General features: G+C 37.2%; 3 protein-coding genes across 4 annotated transcripts in view; 1 reads left to right on the top strand and 2 right to left on the bottom strand.

Moving 5' to 3' along the window:
• The window catches only part of LOC144628292 (serine/threonine-protein kinase TBK1-like), a 28,712-nt gene extending 24,709 nt beyond the window's left edge, over positions 1 to 4,003 (bottom strand). The window contains exons 1-2 of one of the 2 annotated variants that reach the window (XM_078486373.1): positions 3,857 to 4,003; positions 1,105 to 1,261 (exon numbers count right to left, since the gene is read on the bottom strand). The gene's annotated coding sequence lies outside the window, so the exon portion shown is untranslated. Of the gene's footprint in view, positions 1 to 1,104; positions 1,310 to 3,856 lie in introns of those variants that run through there. The other variant, XM_078486374.1, reaches the window with a different exon arrangement.
• A 96-nt stretch (positions 4,004 to 4,099) lies between these two features.
• Positions 4,100 to 4,988, top strand: LOC144627961 (C-signal-like). The gene has a single exon (XM_078485988.1). It carries the CDS (start codon positions 4,141 to 4,143, stop codon positions 4,888 to 4,890), a length of 750 nt encoding a protein of 249 aa, XP_078342114.1. The 5' UTR covers positions 4,100 to 4,140; the 3' UTR covers positions 4,891 to 4,988.
• A 5,842-nt stretch (positions 4,989 to 10,830) lies between these two features.
• The window catches only part of LOC144628286 (exportin-T-like), a 49,753-nt gene continuing 45,593 nt past the window's right edge, over positions 10,831 to 14,990 (bottom strand). Inside the window, exons 31-38 of the mRNA XM_078486364.1 lie at positions 14,306 to 14,399; positions 14,129 to 14,196; positions 13,687 to 13,735; positions 13,486 to 13,601; positions 12,986 to 13,033; positions 12,801 to 12,872; positions 11,794 to 11,850; positions 10,831 to 10,957 (exon numbers count right to left, since the gene is read on the bottom strand). Coding sequence (XP_078342490.1) covers positions 10,931 to 10,957; positions 11,794 to 11,850; positions 12,801 to 12,872; positions 12,986 to 13,033; positions 13,486 to 13,601; positions 13,687 to 13,735; positions 14,129 to 14,196; positions 14,306 to 14,399 — 531 coding nt within the window. The 3' untranslated portion in view covers positions 10,831 to 10,930. The remainder of the gene's footprint in view (positions 10,958 to 11,793; positions 11,851 to 12,800; positions 12,873 to 12,985; positions 13,034 to 13,485; positions 13,602 to 13,686; positions 13,736 to 14,128; positions 14,197 to 14,305; positions 14,400 to 14,990) is intronic.

Raw genomic sequence — 14,990 nt, forward strand, 5'->3', positions numbered from 1 at the left:
TCTACATCTGTACGCCGATTAAACCTAAAGAAAAATTTGGCTTAACGTTCTTGAACCTTCCAATGATAATCTGCAAAGAACTGAAGGATGGGCTTGTATTGTGTTTGTTTATATTATTGTTCGGAGCGCGTGGGGAGGAGGGTGGGGAAAAATTTTTTTAGCCACCACCTCTCGTAAGATTATTGCTAGCGTGGCGTGACCTTGTTCTATCATAGCTAAAATAAGCTCTTACTTCAACTACTTATGCTTGTAAAAACCCATTTTATGGGCCGAAAAAGTTCACACTCATAAAAAAACACAGAAAGCGCGTTTCCAAAAAACAGCAACGAAGTCTGGGTCATAGCCGTCTAGCTTCTCGGAAACTCGCAAAGTTTTCTCGGAAACCGGAATCACGCAGCCGGCCAACAGCCGTCTTTCTCATGCGGAAAAGGTACGTTTTTAGGAGACGGCTACTCGAAGGGTATTTCCTCAAGACATTTTATAGACATTGATAGTTGCAACTGGCACAGACTGTGTGGGCAGAATGGTTTATACCCGGTTTTGATTATTCACTAGGAAAAATTGATCGTGACGTAACAATCACCGAAGTTGCGTGACAGACTAGCGCAAAAATTAAAACCTATAAAATGTTATTTTACTTAAATTAAAGTGAAAAAGAAGCTAAGTTGTACTTAATGTGGAAGACTTTTTTCTTTTGTGTAACCATAAGAAATTTTTGGATTCCTGGATATAAAAATTTCTTTTTTTATTTTGTGGTTTTGAGATAGAATGTTACCGTATAACAAATGCCACGTATAAGCTTTAAACATTTCTTTATAAATATTTTCTTAAATATTTTAATTTTTTCCTGGCTTGATACTGTACCTTTCTGTTACAGGAAGTATCGTATTAAGTTCGGCTCCTGACCGATGTCTGAATTATAACATATATTTTTCAGGGTAATAGGGAATATATGTACTAAAGATCCTAAAGTTTACTGCGTGTTACAAAGCTCCGTCTGAATTTATAGAATCTGCTTGCATGAAAAAAGGATTTCGCTCCACAGTTTGTAAAGTTTAAGAATAGTTTGTAGGGCGAAAAAGGTTTGTACACATTTTAGCTTACCTTAGATAACCGATAAGTCCTGAGTATGTTCTCTTCTCGAAGTTATAAAGTCAACTTTTCGCCGTCACGTGGGAGACATTCAAGTGATTCATCGCGGAGGTCCATTTTTATCCATGACAAATGGTCTTGAAAAATGTCGAGTCACTGGGACATTGATCTGGACAAAAGCAAAAGAAAACCACATATCAGCAGATCGAAGTCTTCAAAGCTACCGAAAGCTAACACGGAGCTGACACGTACTATGTAATTTCACGACGATCGAACGATATCGAATTCGGGGTTTTCCCTAGGTATGACGTCTGATTTTTGCGTGACAAAAACTTCAGACTGACCGATCGCAAAAGTAAAGGGACGTAAAATCTTGATTTGTACTCGCGATCGTTTAGAACATGCGACTTTCAGAAGAATTGTCTTTGTTACAACTTCGATCAACTATTTTCCGTAATTTAAGTGCCAATTATTTTGATTTTCCGTGACAGGAGACACGCGGTATGACTGCCCACTCAGCGAATTTTTGAAGCGCGCAGACAATCAAATCACTGTTCTCTGTGAAGTTCTATGCGCTTTTAGTCTGTATGAAGCAATGATAACTGGATGATGAAACAGGGATTACTGGATTAAAACTACTAGTTTTCAGCTTGTGTCTCATGGTCTGTTAGTCTGTATGAAGCAAGGATTACTGGTTTAAAACTAGTTTTCAGCTTGAGTTTTGGGCCACTATTTGTGAAACGAGGTGACCGCGAGGAGATTGGGGAGAGGAAAAATGGCCATGCCAGCATGAGTGTGAAATTTTGCATGCTTCAGCTTTCCAGACATTTTGTAAACAGGGTATACACCTAATTGAAGAAACGTTGACCCATGAAAAGCATAAACTAAGAATGATGCAAACCAAATGTTTACTGGGAAATGGGAAAAAATAATCTTTGTCTGTGACAGAATAAACATGAAAAAAAAAAAAAACAGGTTGCATAAATCATGCTCTTTTAAAGAAATAAAGTGTCTTGATTTTCAATAAAAAAATAGTACTAAGCTCAGTGGCCTGGCAGATCCAAACCTTCAGATAAGGGGGGCCCCAATAATCGAGACCCTGGAAAAAAAGAGGGGGGGGGCAATCTCCAAAATAATTTTTACAGTGAATTTAACTTTCCTTTTTTTCTTTGTCTATTTTTTTTGCTTCACTCCTCAAAAGCTCCAAACTGGTCACTGAAAAGTTTTTTAAAACAAGAAATTTGTAGCCAGGAAGTGTTCAAATTTCAATTTCTATCAAGATATATAATACTGATGTTTCTATAGCATACAGGGTTTGACGTACTTTCAATGACTTTACAATGTAAGACAGGTTGATGCCCACAGACAACTTTGCTAGGTCATTTGTTAAGAAACTGTACAGTTACGATTAGACTTATGTCCATTCATATTCTTGGTATTGGAGATGGAATTAGCTTGCAATGGAGGCTAACGCGAGGGAATATACCATATTTATTCAATTAAGCACCCAACCTCGAATAAGTGCCCACCTGAAATAAATGCCCACCCTATAGGTAGGAAAAGTTAATTAGCGCCCAGCCACGAATAAGCGCCCACCCCCACCCCTCTAAAAATAGGGCACAAGGGGAGTAATCGATCTTATTGAAATTGAGATAGAGATTGAAATGGACTAAGTACTACTAACAGACTACCCTGAAGACCAAGTTTTCTTTGTATTTTACAGAAACTTTCTATGAAGTTTAAATTCAGCTTTGGTTCATCTTCGCATTATTGTAAATAATGCAAAATAATGTACTACTTGCTAAAACTGGTGAAACTTTAATAAGCGACCAGCGTCGATTATAAGCGCCCACCTCGAATAACAGCCCACTCTCAAGGGCCAAAAATTTAATTAGCGCCCAGGGCGCTTAACAGAAAACATAACAGTTATTGAAAAGAGCGTCATTTCATTTGCATTTGAAAAGATTCCCCACATTAGCCTCCATTTTGCAAGCTTTTTTCAGTCCAATACCGAGAATATGAATATCATCTGTTTCAGGTCTCAAGTTAATCTTATACAAACTGGAGATCATCCATCTTATTAATGACGGATGATTAGTTTAGGAGCCTTATTTTCTTTTCTGTTAAATTCCAACTGTATGTCAAAGTGGCAAGCAAAAAGAATCAATGACGAGTTTGCATGATTTTTAAGAATTTTGCTTTTAAAAACATACCTGCTGTCAATTTTGTCCCAAACACTAGCATAACACTTCCTTATTTAAGAAATAGAAAATGATGCTGTCACAAAAGCAAGGTAGAATTACAAAGTACATGCATGATTCTCAGAAACTGAAGCTGCAGGCTGGGCAATAGTTTTTAAATAAAATTCTATCTTTGGTCTTTGCAACTCTTTCCTTGAAATGCCTTTATCACTATCCCTCCTTCCCTTGGCAAAAAAGCAAATTTTTGACCCCCCTCCCTTGAGAACAGTTTATTCCCCCCCCCCCCAACACACCTCTATTTCTGCACCAGACCCCTCTATTTGCCATTCCTCAATATTTCTTAAATGTTTTTGTTCTAAATCCCGCTTTCCACTGCCTGAAGCTCAATAATATACCGTGCCACTGGACCTCTAAGGTAGCAGTGATACTGATATTTCCGTCTTGATGCCAGAAGGCCCTTTGGGACCATGATAAATACGCATAAAAAACGTTACAAAAGGCCGGATCAAATGTGTTCCTTGTGCATGGGAGCGCTTACTTTGCATGATACCATAGGGACTTACCTCGAAACTTCTAGTGCGAAAACAACCAACGAAGAGAACTTGTACACCAACGATATCTATCCTTTACACTTGATGCACTTTCTAACCTGTTTACGACGCGAAAGCAAGGGTTTTACCCGAAACCCAAAACAGCTAAATTACGGTTTGATTTTCCCGCGTGTAGTTTCACTTTCCAAGTGTCACGCAAAGATCATACCCAGGTCTCCTCGCGCGCGGTCACTTACGATTACATAACACCGAACGCCTGCCATTTTTTGCCGTCTTCAAACTTTCACGAGCTCAAAATGATCAGAAACGCTTTAATCCAAGGCGCTAGCCGCGGAATAGGGCTACAAATGTGCCGCTATCTGCTTGCTAAACAAACTAGTGTGATAGCTACGTGTAGAGATCCTGCCAGGGCCCAAGAACTATCTCTCCTCAAATGCGAACATGGCGACCGCCTTACAATTCATCGTCTAGATGTCAAAGATGAAAAGCAAATGGAAGAAGTGGCTAGTCATGTTGGTGAAACAAAGCTCGACTTGTTAGTAAACTGCGCTGGAATGCTTCATCCAAGCGGTAAAGGAGAGACTAGCCTACGTGAAGTCGATCTACAGGGTTTAAAAGCCACTTTAGCTACGAATGCGTTAGGACCCTTGATGATGGCGAAACACTTTGGTCCAAACCTCACAAAGAAAAACAAATCGAGCGCCAACGATGTTGCGGGGATTCTTGTCAACATTTCAGCAAGGGTTGGATCGATTACTGACAACTCTCTTGGCGGTTGGTATAGTTATAGAATGTCCAAAGCCGCGCTCAATATGGCGACCAAAAATCTTAGCATCGAACTGGGGAGGAAACGAGTGATTTGCGTGTCTTTGCATCCTGGGACAGTTGACACTGATCTTTCCAGGCGCTACCACAGAAATGTTGACCCTGCAAAAATTTTCACGCCTGAGTTTTCAGTGGATTGTTTGATGAAGATCATTGATGGACTTGAAATGACAGACAATGGGAAATTCTTTGCATGGGATGGATCAGAGATCCCTTGGTGAAATACTATCTTAATGATAAAACGAATCGATGTCTTGTGGAATTATCAATTATGGGAGAAACTCGAGACTTAAGTGTCAGTAGTCAGTAACAACAAGATTTCAATGGCCGCGGCCGCACTTGGCGAGTTAACCGAGTTATTTCCAATTAATCAATTAAAATTAACCGGGTTAAAAAATGTCTAGTGCGGCCGCGTATTTGGAGAGTTAACCGACTCTTAACCAGGTTAGCGGTTCCCATGAAAATTAATCAAAGAACAAAAGATTTTTTAACTGGGTTAGGTTAATTCTAAACTACCTTTCTGGGTCGTTTTAACCAGGTTAGTGGTTTCTTATCAGATTTAACTATTGTTTTATTTGTCAATCATCTCCATGTAAGAGAAGATATTCTTTTCCATCACACGCAAACATGGCGTTCGGACACAATTCGTGGCTTAATTCTATAATTTCCTTTGCTATTACATGTAAGAAACTCTAGAACCACCAGAGAACTGCGGATTATTTGGCTCAGACAGGGCTTTCATGGTTTCTGATGATCTCTTCCGTCTCTTCGCCGATTCCTTGGAAAAACGTGCACTTGAAGGCCTTGAAGGCGATTTCGATATGCCGACGAACGACTGCTGAAGATCAACATATTCGAAACAATTGGGCTTGAAATTTGCGTAGAACGCATTCGGAAAAAATAGAGCGATGTAAGCCGAGAATGCATTGAAATAAATCTTAAAAGCAGGAGAAGAAATGAGCAAGTAATAAAAATATCATGAAAGCCGGTCGCTTTTGCTTGTTTTCAAATAGCTTAATCATGACAACACTTCAGTCTGGCCTGATCGTAATGCGGCCGCTAAAAATATTTAACCGAGTTAGTTTTGGTAACCATACTTTAACCTAGTTAAGTTTTGTGGGAATTTTTAACCGGGTTTCTAAAAAATTAACCCAGTTAACTCTCAAGTGCGGCCACGGCCAATATCTGGTAGTGTAAACTAAACTACTGGTATATCACTATTATTAATCGGGCGTGGCCGATTTATAGTTTACCCTTTGGTCGTCCTAGACGATAGTCTCCTGTCGGCTAAAAATGACGGGGATAGCCTGGGCCAATCGGTTTCATTTCAGTTTTGACAGTAAATCGTTGTAGGAACACTGGGTCGACTTTTGGGCTAATCTACAATCTGGTTCTCTTCTTTGCTTCGGCGGGAGGACAGAGAAAAAAGCTTAAGGGGTAAAGTACTAATAATCACCATTGTGAAACTGTAGTTGCTTTGACAAGTTGAAGCTATTTTTGTAAATAAAAGGGGTAACGTCATTCATGTCACGCAATGTTTTTGTGGGAAACTTTGAAACTAGACGCTTTGCTGGTTTTTACAAATAGCAGTGTGATCTGGCGGTACATTTTTTTGAGGCGGACTCCACTTTAAAACTATTTTTTATATATTTAGCAAGAAGTATGTCGATTTTCATTTCCGCACAGTTGGGCGTCAAAGTCGCCTGTCACAAAGAGTAGAATGTTTGCACAACATGTTTTGGATATATTTTAGATTTGACTAGTGACGTTAGTAAGACACTTCTCAAGACGTCAGCAAAATATTGGCAATGTACAGTATTGGTGTGAACTTGAATGGAATTTTTTACGAGATCAGTAAAGCTATCGAATGAAAAGATGACTTGAAAATGAAAACTTCGAATAATTATAATTAAATACCAATTGAATTTTAGATGAGAAATTCCGGAAGTGACATCTGTGTTCAAAATAGGAATTTTTGTACAACTTAAAGTTCCGAAAAAAAGACCACATGTTTTGTAAAAATCACAGACAAACATGATCAGGAAAACAAAACAGGCCAATGGGTTTTATTCACGAAAATACAACTTTCTTAAGAAAGAGTTTGTAAACAAGACAATGGAATCGAATTACATTTCACACGAAATTTGCATACATTTGAACTTGCAAAAAAGAAGTATCTCTGCAGAGACATAATAGCGAGACCTTGCATTAATAATTATTGTATTCTGATCTGATTGTTATTTTTTATGCATTAACTATTTGAAAGTGGTTCTCATCGATGAAAACAAAACGGTTTTTCATTCACTGCTTGAAGTATTTATAGACGTGAAAACATTCGCTTAATCAAATTACATTCTGCACGAAATATTTTGTATCCATTTGTCCCGAAACTTTGGGGAAATTGAAATCTTTGTTGGACAGTACTGCATAAAAGCAGTTCATAGAATTGAATAAAAAGTTAAGAACCATATTGATAAAGGAAATTTTAAAACTTTATTTTGGCTCATTTTGACGAAATTCAGGATTTTCAAAGACTGCCAGTAAACGGCTGTTATCTTGTCTGTCTCTAACGATTTTGCTACGGTTTCGAACGAGCTAATTTTTCAACATGATATCATGGTAGCGGGCAGAAGTCGGTTCGTTCTGAATTTTTCAATACGGTATACAAGTTACAGGTCAATATACAGACCCTCTGTACAGTAAAAAACGTTTTGGGAACAAACCATTGTGAACTTATTTTCTATGTTGATCAGTAAAATCCTTAGTACGACATGGGGTTTGTTATCAAGTTCGTTAGTACGTTAATACTGCAAGGTGTATAACCTCAGAGAATTATTATCAAGTGTGTTTTGTTTTATTAGCGGTTTATACTCTAAGGTCTTGGTATGGGAGATCAAAAGTAAGGCAAATTTCTGTTATTATCTGATTGCTTGGCACAGATTAGTATGATACTGAATTGGTTAGGAAATGTAAACAAACATTAAATTGAATGAGAGTAGAAAGGGAGGGACAGGTGGGGGTGAAAGGCTAAGGAGATGGAAAGGGAGGGAGAATTAAAATCCATGCTTGGTTATATCACGCAACCTTTGACTTCTGTTGTTTTCTCACAAGAACAAAACTTAAGGTGGGGTTCTACCTGAATTTGAATGGAACTTTAAGAGATTTAAAGAAGGGATTGAAGAAAAGAATGGAAACACCACCAAACAGTTGACCCCCTCGCAAGAGCACTCCGGGTTGTCAGGAGACTGTTTGGTGTCCGTCCACCAATTTTTAACTTCAAATTCAAATTTTAAAATCACATTAAATCTCCAATATTTCTTATTTGTCTAAATTTTACTAATCCTTTGAGAAAAACTATCGCCTCTCAGACATCCCCCAAAATCGTCCAAAAAATTAACAAAATACTGCAAAACAAATATATATGAGATAAGTAAAGCTTTTTTGGATTCCTTGAAATGCGGCTGAAATGGTTTTCAGTGTTTTCCAGCCCTTATACTTTGGGTCAGTACTACTATTCTTCACCAGTTGCTAGTACAGTAATGGTATGAAACAAATACCTAATCATTGGTCAATAAGTTGTGATCATTTTCTTGACAATAGTAACCTGATTAGGAGTTGTATACTGTTCCATTAAAGTGTAAGGGCTGGAAAATACTGAAATGCGTCAGCCACCTAAAGCGTTGGAAAAATTGGTCTTCAGGTTAAACCCCGCCTTTATTAAGTATTGTGAAAAGGCTGCACTTTGCTAAGTGTTACAAATTTATATTTTCTAGACGTCTAGTTCAATCGTTTATTTGTATTGTGCGAAATATATTTTTATAAATTGAGACCATTATGTCATTAAGTAATAATGCAATCTTGAAAACATTCCAGATTTTCATTATTAAATAGAAATACGAAAATTACAAATTTGGGAAAACAAGCCTGTCAAAATGACGTTGCCATGGTGATTTCAAGTTACTGGCACCAATAACTAATCCTACCAAATTATTGCAAAATAAATTTTAGATAAACGCGCAAAGTTTGGCAGCGTTTGGTTGAATCTTGAAAAAGTTATAAGCGTCCAAAGTCAGCGCGGGCATCAAAAGCCGCCCCCCCCCCCTCCGGCCTGAATAGGTTTAAGTGACTGTTTTTCCAGTGATTTTTACTGTACTGTACCCTGCCGTTCAAGTCAAAACAGATAGCTAGTTATTAAGCGCCCGATTTTAAGCTTCTCAAGCTTCTAAAGCTTCTTGTTACTTATATGGTACATTGAAGGAATTTAAGCCGAAGAGGGTTGGGGGAGGGTGGGGGGGGGGGGGTAGGCAAAGGATTTAACAACCATTACAGGTTTTTTGAACATTTATTGCACTTTCTAAGAAATTGTTCAAGACGTTTAGTGACTCTTTGGGTCATCAACAAACGCCCTGGGTTGGGGCATCCTACATTTTCTGGCCACCTTGACAGTGCCTAATAAATATTTAGTAGCATTTGAAACTTTATAGAATAAGATGGTGCATGCATTCAATTGTTATCTATACAGGTCGTGAGAACTTCCAGTAAACTGTAGGCACTCTCTACTTCCCTCATTGATTGTTGTGCATGAAGAAAATGGCTGCAAGAAAATTGGGGCAGGGCATGACCAGTTTTTGCAATGTTGTTTTTCCAGCTCACTTTTCGCTTATTGATCAACAATCTTTAGTGAAGGCTTCCAAACAACACAACACACCAAAACTTGTTGTTAAGTTTATTTATTTTTACAGTGTGACATTCACAGAATTTACTCTCTCAGCTTGACATGTATTCAATTTGTTTCTTGTCTAGCCCAGTGATGAAAGATAAATAATAACCAAAGAGCTAGTTCATGCTTTAAGTCAATTCTGTCATACAACCTGGTTGTGAAAATTATCAATGAAAACTTAAAATAATGGTTTACAACAATAAAAAACAATACAGAAATATTTGAAGATGTACAGGAGTAACAAAAGGGAAGTAGTTTGCCTTAGTTTTACAGTAGTTTCTATGTTATTCATAAAATTACTCTTTTGTAGTATGTATTTTATACTCACAAAGCTAACTCTAACCCTATCACCCCCAAAAGTTCCAAAACGAAAAAAAATCACAATATTGAACAAAAACATTACATGGAAATACTATTCAACACCTTTCACTTGAATATTGGTACATAAGGTTTTTCTGCAGACCTTAAAGTTTGAACCACCTTGTACAGCCTGATAAACAGAACCACATGAGTACTACTCATTAGGACAATAGCTTTCACTTGAATGGTCACACACTAGAGTTTTTTCTCCAGACTTTAAAGGAGAACCAGCTTGTTCAACATAATAAACAGTACCACATGAAAGTACTGCTCAATAGCTTTCATTTCAATGGTCACACGCTGGGGCTCCATTGAGAGACTAACCATAAAGTCAAAACCATTTTATTTTCTAAATTGAGTTTGACTCTGGGGGTGAAAAGGTTAAGGCAACAGAGACATAAAAAAATAAGAAAAATAAATTATGCGAAGAAAAATACACAAAAAATGATGTTTTTTTCTTTCATCGGGCCATAATTTTTTGTATTCAATTGAGGAAGAGATTTAATTTTGAGCATAAATGCTATTTCAAGTTCCATTTGACATGGTATGTCATTAAGTTTTGTCTTAGCTAATGAATTCATTTAAGTTATGAGCTTGGCATTCAAAAATTTTATCTCTTCCAAGAAGAATAACAAAAACATCTTGTTTTAGTATTCCGATAATTACATTAACAAGGGATATTCAACTACATTTTTTCTTTTCAAAGATTTGTACAACTCGGCAACATTTTGAGAATGTTTGAAATTCAAGGTCTAATGCATACTTTTCAAGACTTTTAACAATAAATCAATGCTACAAATAATATCATCCTTGCCTATAAGTCATCATATCTCCATAGCAATGAGCAAACAATATTTTCCCAAAAAGAAGTTCTAGCTTTATCTTTTAACTCTCTCCACTTTGACTATCACTTTTTTGGGGAATCACTTTGATTTCGTCACGATATGGCATGAAGGCATTACGGCATAAGGGAAATAGTATTTCAACAATCATGTTTTACAGTAGACTTACAGTTATTCACTATATTCATTAACTCTGTAGTACCATTCTGAAAATTAAAATTCTGACTCTAATTTTTGACTTTAATACAGTATGATTGTTAAACTATAACTTAATATATTTATTTTAATATACAAGATTAAATTTTCCCTTCATCTGACTGTGAAGAGGTAAACCCTTTGTCATGAACGGAGGTTTGTGAAAAATGCCTGCAAAAAGAAGACAAAAAATTGTTAAACAACTAAAACTAGGCATAAAACCACCCCAACAAACAATGCAGTACATTATCACAGACTTTTCACTTGATCTTGAAAATAATAATAATCTAATTCATATAGCGCTAAAATTATATAAAAATTATTCTAAAGCGCTTTACAGGTAAGATAAAATGGTATAAGTTAAAATATAAAAAAGGCAAACTATTAAAAATATTAAAATAATTTTTACAACGATAAAAGATTAAAAATATTAAAACAAGTCATATGCTTTCTTAAAAAAATATGTCTTTAGCTTAGATTTAAAAATAGTAATATTTGGGCTTGATCCTATGTTAAAAGGCAATTCGTTCTACAGCGATGGCCCAGAATGAGCAAAGGCGCGATCACCAAAGGTCTTGTGATAAGTTCTTGGGACCTTCAGGAGGCTCTGTACGCAGGAACGAAGGTGATGGGTTGAAAGCTTTAAATGCATTTAGGAATAGAAAACCCAACAATGATTTGATTTCGTAGAACAATTATTTTGACAGTAAGGAAGTAAGGATGACTACAGGTAATGATAGTAAGTAAGGATGGCAATGGATTACATTTTACAGAACTATTAACTTGCAAATAAAAGGCTTACATTTACCATAGCCTCGAGTCTGCTCTAGACTTCTATTTTGTTGTAGCTACTTTTGTTACAGGGTAATTACTTCCAGAGACATTTATCTATTGTTTCTTCCTTGACCAACAATCCCTTGGCATTGGACACAGGACATCCATAGTTAAACAAAAACAGACAAACAAAAACAAAGTTCTGAATCAACAAGAACAAACTAACATCTCACCTTCACATAGCTCTTGAAGGTTTTTATGTCAGCATGCTGCAAGGCTTGTGTATATTCCTAATTAGAGAATCCATAAACATTATTACAAAATTGATATAACTAAACATTTTTCTGAAGTACATTTCTTATTTGGGATGAGAAATATTTTATGCAATGTAGTTGTCAGGTATGGTGTGACAACTTGATGTATAAAACCTTTCATCAATATCAGGATGTATAGTGGAACACTTTAGAGAATAATGCATTAATTATTATATTTCTTGTCATTGATATGCACATATATGTAGCCCTAAATAATTTTTGTAGTTTAGCCTAACACTAACACAAACCATGCATAAAGGCGGCGAAATACGAGATACAAAAACCCTCAACTTGTCGCGCAACTTTGTTGCATTGCCAGTTGAACGAGTTGTTGCCCGTATTTCTACCGCGCGCTCAACTTGTCTCGCAACAAATTTCAGTGCTGCAAATTGCAGCAACATGTTGCACAAAGTAGAACCGAGTTCTACTTTTTGCAACAATTTTTTTCAACTTGCAACACCAAAATTTGTTGCGAGACAAGTTGACTACGCGGTAGAAATACGGGCAACAACTTGTTCAACTGGCAATGTAACAATGTTGCGCGACAAGTTGAGGGTTTTTGTATCTCCTATTTCACTGCCTTAAGCAGAGAGGACGTTGGAAACACACTGAAAGTGTCTTGGCTTATATTCATGCTGGGAGTTGTCATGTAGCATTTTCACCTTCCCAACTAGTAGCCAAATGTAAGCTTTCACTAGCCTATCTGGCAAGTAACAGGTTATGACTATACAGTACCTCTACCAAATTAATTAACTTGATAGTGAAAAACACAAACGCCATGTCTAAGCTAAGCCAAATACACAGTCACTTCAATCTATGTTTTGACAGAAACATTTTATGTTGAGCCTAAGAGTAACAAAGGTTTCAAAACAATACAGATAACTTTGACAATGATTACTTAGTTTGGTGGTTGAATTAATGTTTACCTGAATAAGTCCAGGAGCCAGGTGCAGTGTTGGCAAATACTTATTCTGAAGGAATTCGATAAATTCACCTCCCTATAAACAAGAGATGAACAGAAAGTATACATATGAAGTTCAATCACTGTTTACAAGATTTACGTCACAAATTAACAAACGCTAGATAGTGCTGCTGTTTTGGCTTGCCATACCTGTTTCTGTAAAATCATTTTTTGTGTCAGTGCAATCTCCTGCAGTGCCTGTTACAAAAAGACAAAAATGTTGTAGATGAAAATAGATCCTAGTCAACTGTTAGGACAACCAGACAAAACACTGGGAGTAACCTGTATTATGGACTAGCATCCCATTCAGAGGGAGTAGCAATACTCCTACAGTAGTCACTTTGTGCAAAAGCTGAGCTATGTGCCAGCTTTTCAGACACTTGGTTTACAAGCAAAAAATTTCATCTTTTTTTATAAGTGCAATACATTGTCAGCATCATTGCTTCATGCCACAAAATCAGAGCCGAGTTATGCGCCAGCTCTTTTGGGCACTTGATTTACAAACAAAAGTTCATCTCCTTTTATGAGTGCAATACATTGTTTAGATGGATCTCAAATTTGACAATAAAATGTCCTGAAGGTACATGCTATAGCGACAAACCCCAAACGGCATTTAACACTATGCAGAAAAAAAGGTCGCTTTTACATACCAAAATAGTCTGAGCATCATTCAGGTCAAATGTTGACTTCATTGGAGCTACAAAAGATGCTGGTACAATACTCTTGTAAATGAATTCTCCAAAGCCATTTAATCCATTACTCCCACCTAACAAAAGAGAGCAGAAATAAGCATTGGACACTTGACAGATAAATAAATAATATTCTTTTTATGGAAACTGTACTGTCCTTACCCCAGAGTTCAACCAGCTTGCGGAGAATGTTAAAGGAAATCTTTTGTGCCTGCCGATTACAAGAAATACAATTATAAATTAGATGGTGATTCCCACTCATATGCTCCAAACATTCTCCATGTTTTAATGAAGTAACAATTAACCACTAAATGGGTGGTTGGGGTTGGGTGGGGGGGGGGGGGGAGGGTGTACAAGGTGTTTGGGCTTTCCTCTCCCCATATCTTTTACTTCCAGTGAAAATTTCGCTTATTCCTTTTGGTGACCACTAACTTGGGAGTCCCACTCCACCCCCTGCCATAGAGTTCCCACCCCATTACTCCCATTTAAGTTCCTCGCCCATCTCCCAAATGTAAGCAAGTTTCCTCAACTGTACAACAGCTCTATCTCCACTGTAAATACATGAACGACAACACGGCTAAAAATATTAAATACAAGACATTACCACAGGATCTGGGATCTCTACTCCTCCTTGGATCAGAGTCAGCAACACTTGGTGTAAATCCTGAGGAGCTATAAAGTGGGCACAAAGATAAATTGAATACTTAGCACTTCAGGGCATGAAAAGTCATCAAACATGTGAGAAATCAAAATAGCAAAGGGGAAATAATCAAGGACTTACTTTGTGAGGTAAGAACCACTATCACATCATTTGTCACTACAGCGGCCACAAACAAGAAGTAACTACGTCTCAGGGTTTCCTTCTCCTTAGCTGCCTACAAAAAAATAATCAATAATAAACAGTCAACAATATCAAAACAATCCCGTTTAAACTGCACTCTTAAGGTGGAGGTACCGAGGTAGCAATAGAATTTTTAGTTCATACTCTCCATCAAATAATGAAGAATGCTGTCAATTCATCACAGCCTAATTCTCCTATGTGTATTGTATCGTGAGAAAATGTATTGTTACAGCCCTACTGATGCACTACCAATGCCATCATCTGACAATTACCGGTATGTTGGCTGAGAAAATGGCAATGCATTGTTCCTCAATTCACCGACACATTTATTCAATGTACTACACAGACAATGGTTAAAAGACTGCTAGTACCCAGCTGACAAGTCATACCGTATTCACTCTAATAAGCGCTGCGGCGCTTATTAAATTTTTCTCGCCTCAAGTGCGGCACTTTTTCGAGGGCAGCGCTTATTTGAGGGCGGCGCTTATTTTAAATTTGGACGCGACGAAGAATCTAATCTCTTACAGTAATTGAAACAGGGTCTCTTGATTGTCAGTATTCGTTGTTTGCTGAATAAAGAAAAGGTGCTAGCTGTTCTGGCAAAGTTTGCGGCCTTCACAACATT

This window comes from Oculina patagonica, chromosome 10, assembly GCF_052425735.1.
Source record: "Oculina patagonica isolate OP01 chromosome 10, crgOcupat, whole genome shotgun sequence".
Classification (NCBI taxonomy): domain Eukaryota; kingdom Metazoa; phylum Cnidaria; class Anthozoa; order Scleractinia; family Oculinidae; genus Oculina; species Oculina patagonica.

What these genes read in the sequence shown, in the direction of transcription:
- LOC144627961 (XM_078485988.1), top strand. Translation starts at nt 4,141, where the DNA reads ATGATCAGAAACGCTTTAATCCAAGGCGCTAGCCGCGGAATAGGGCTA.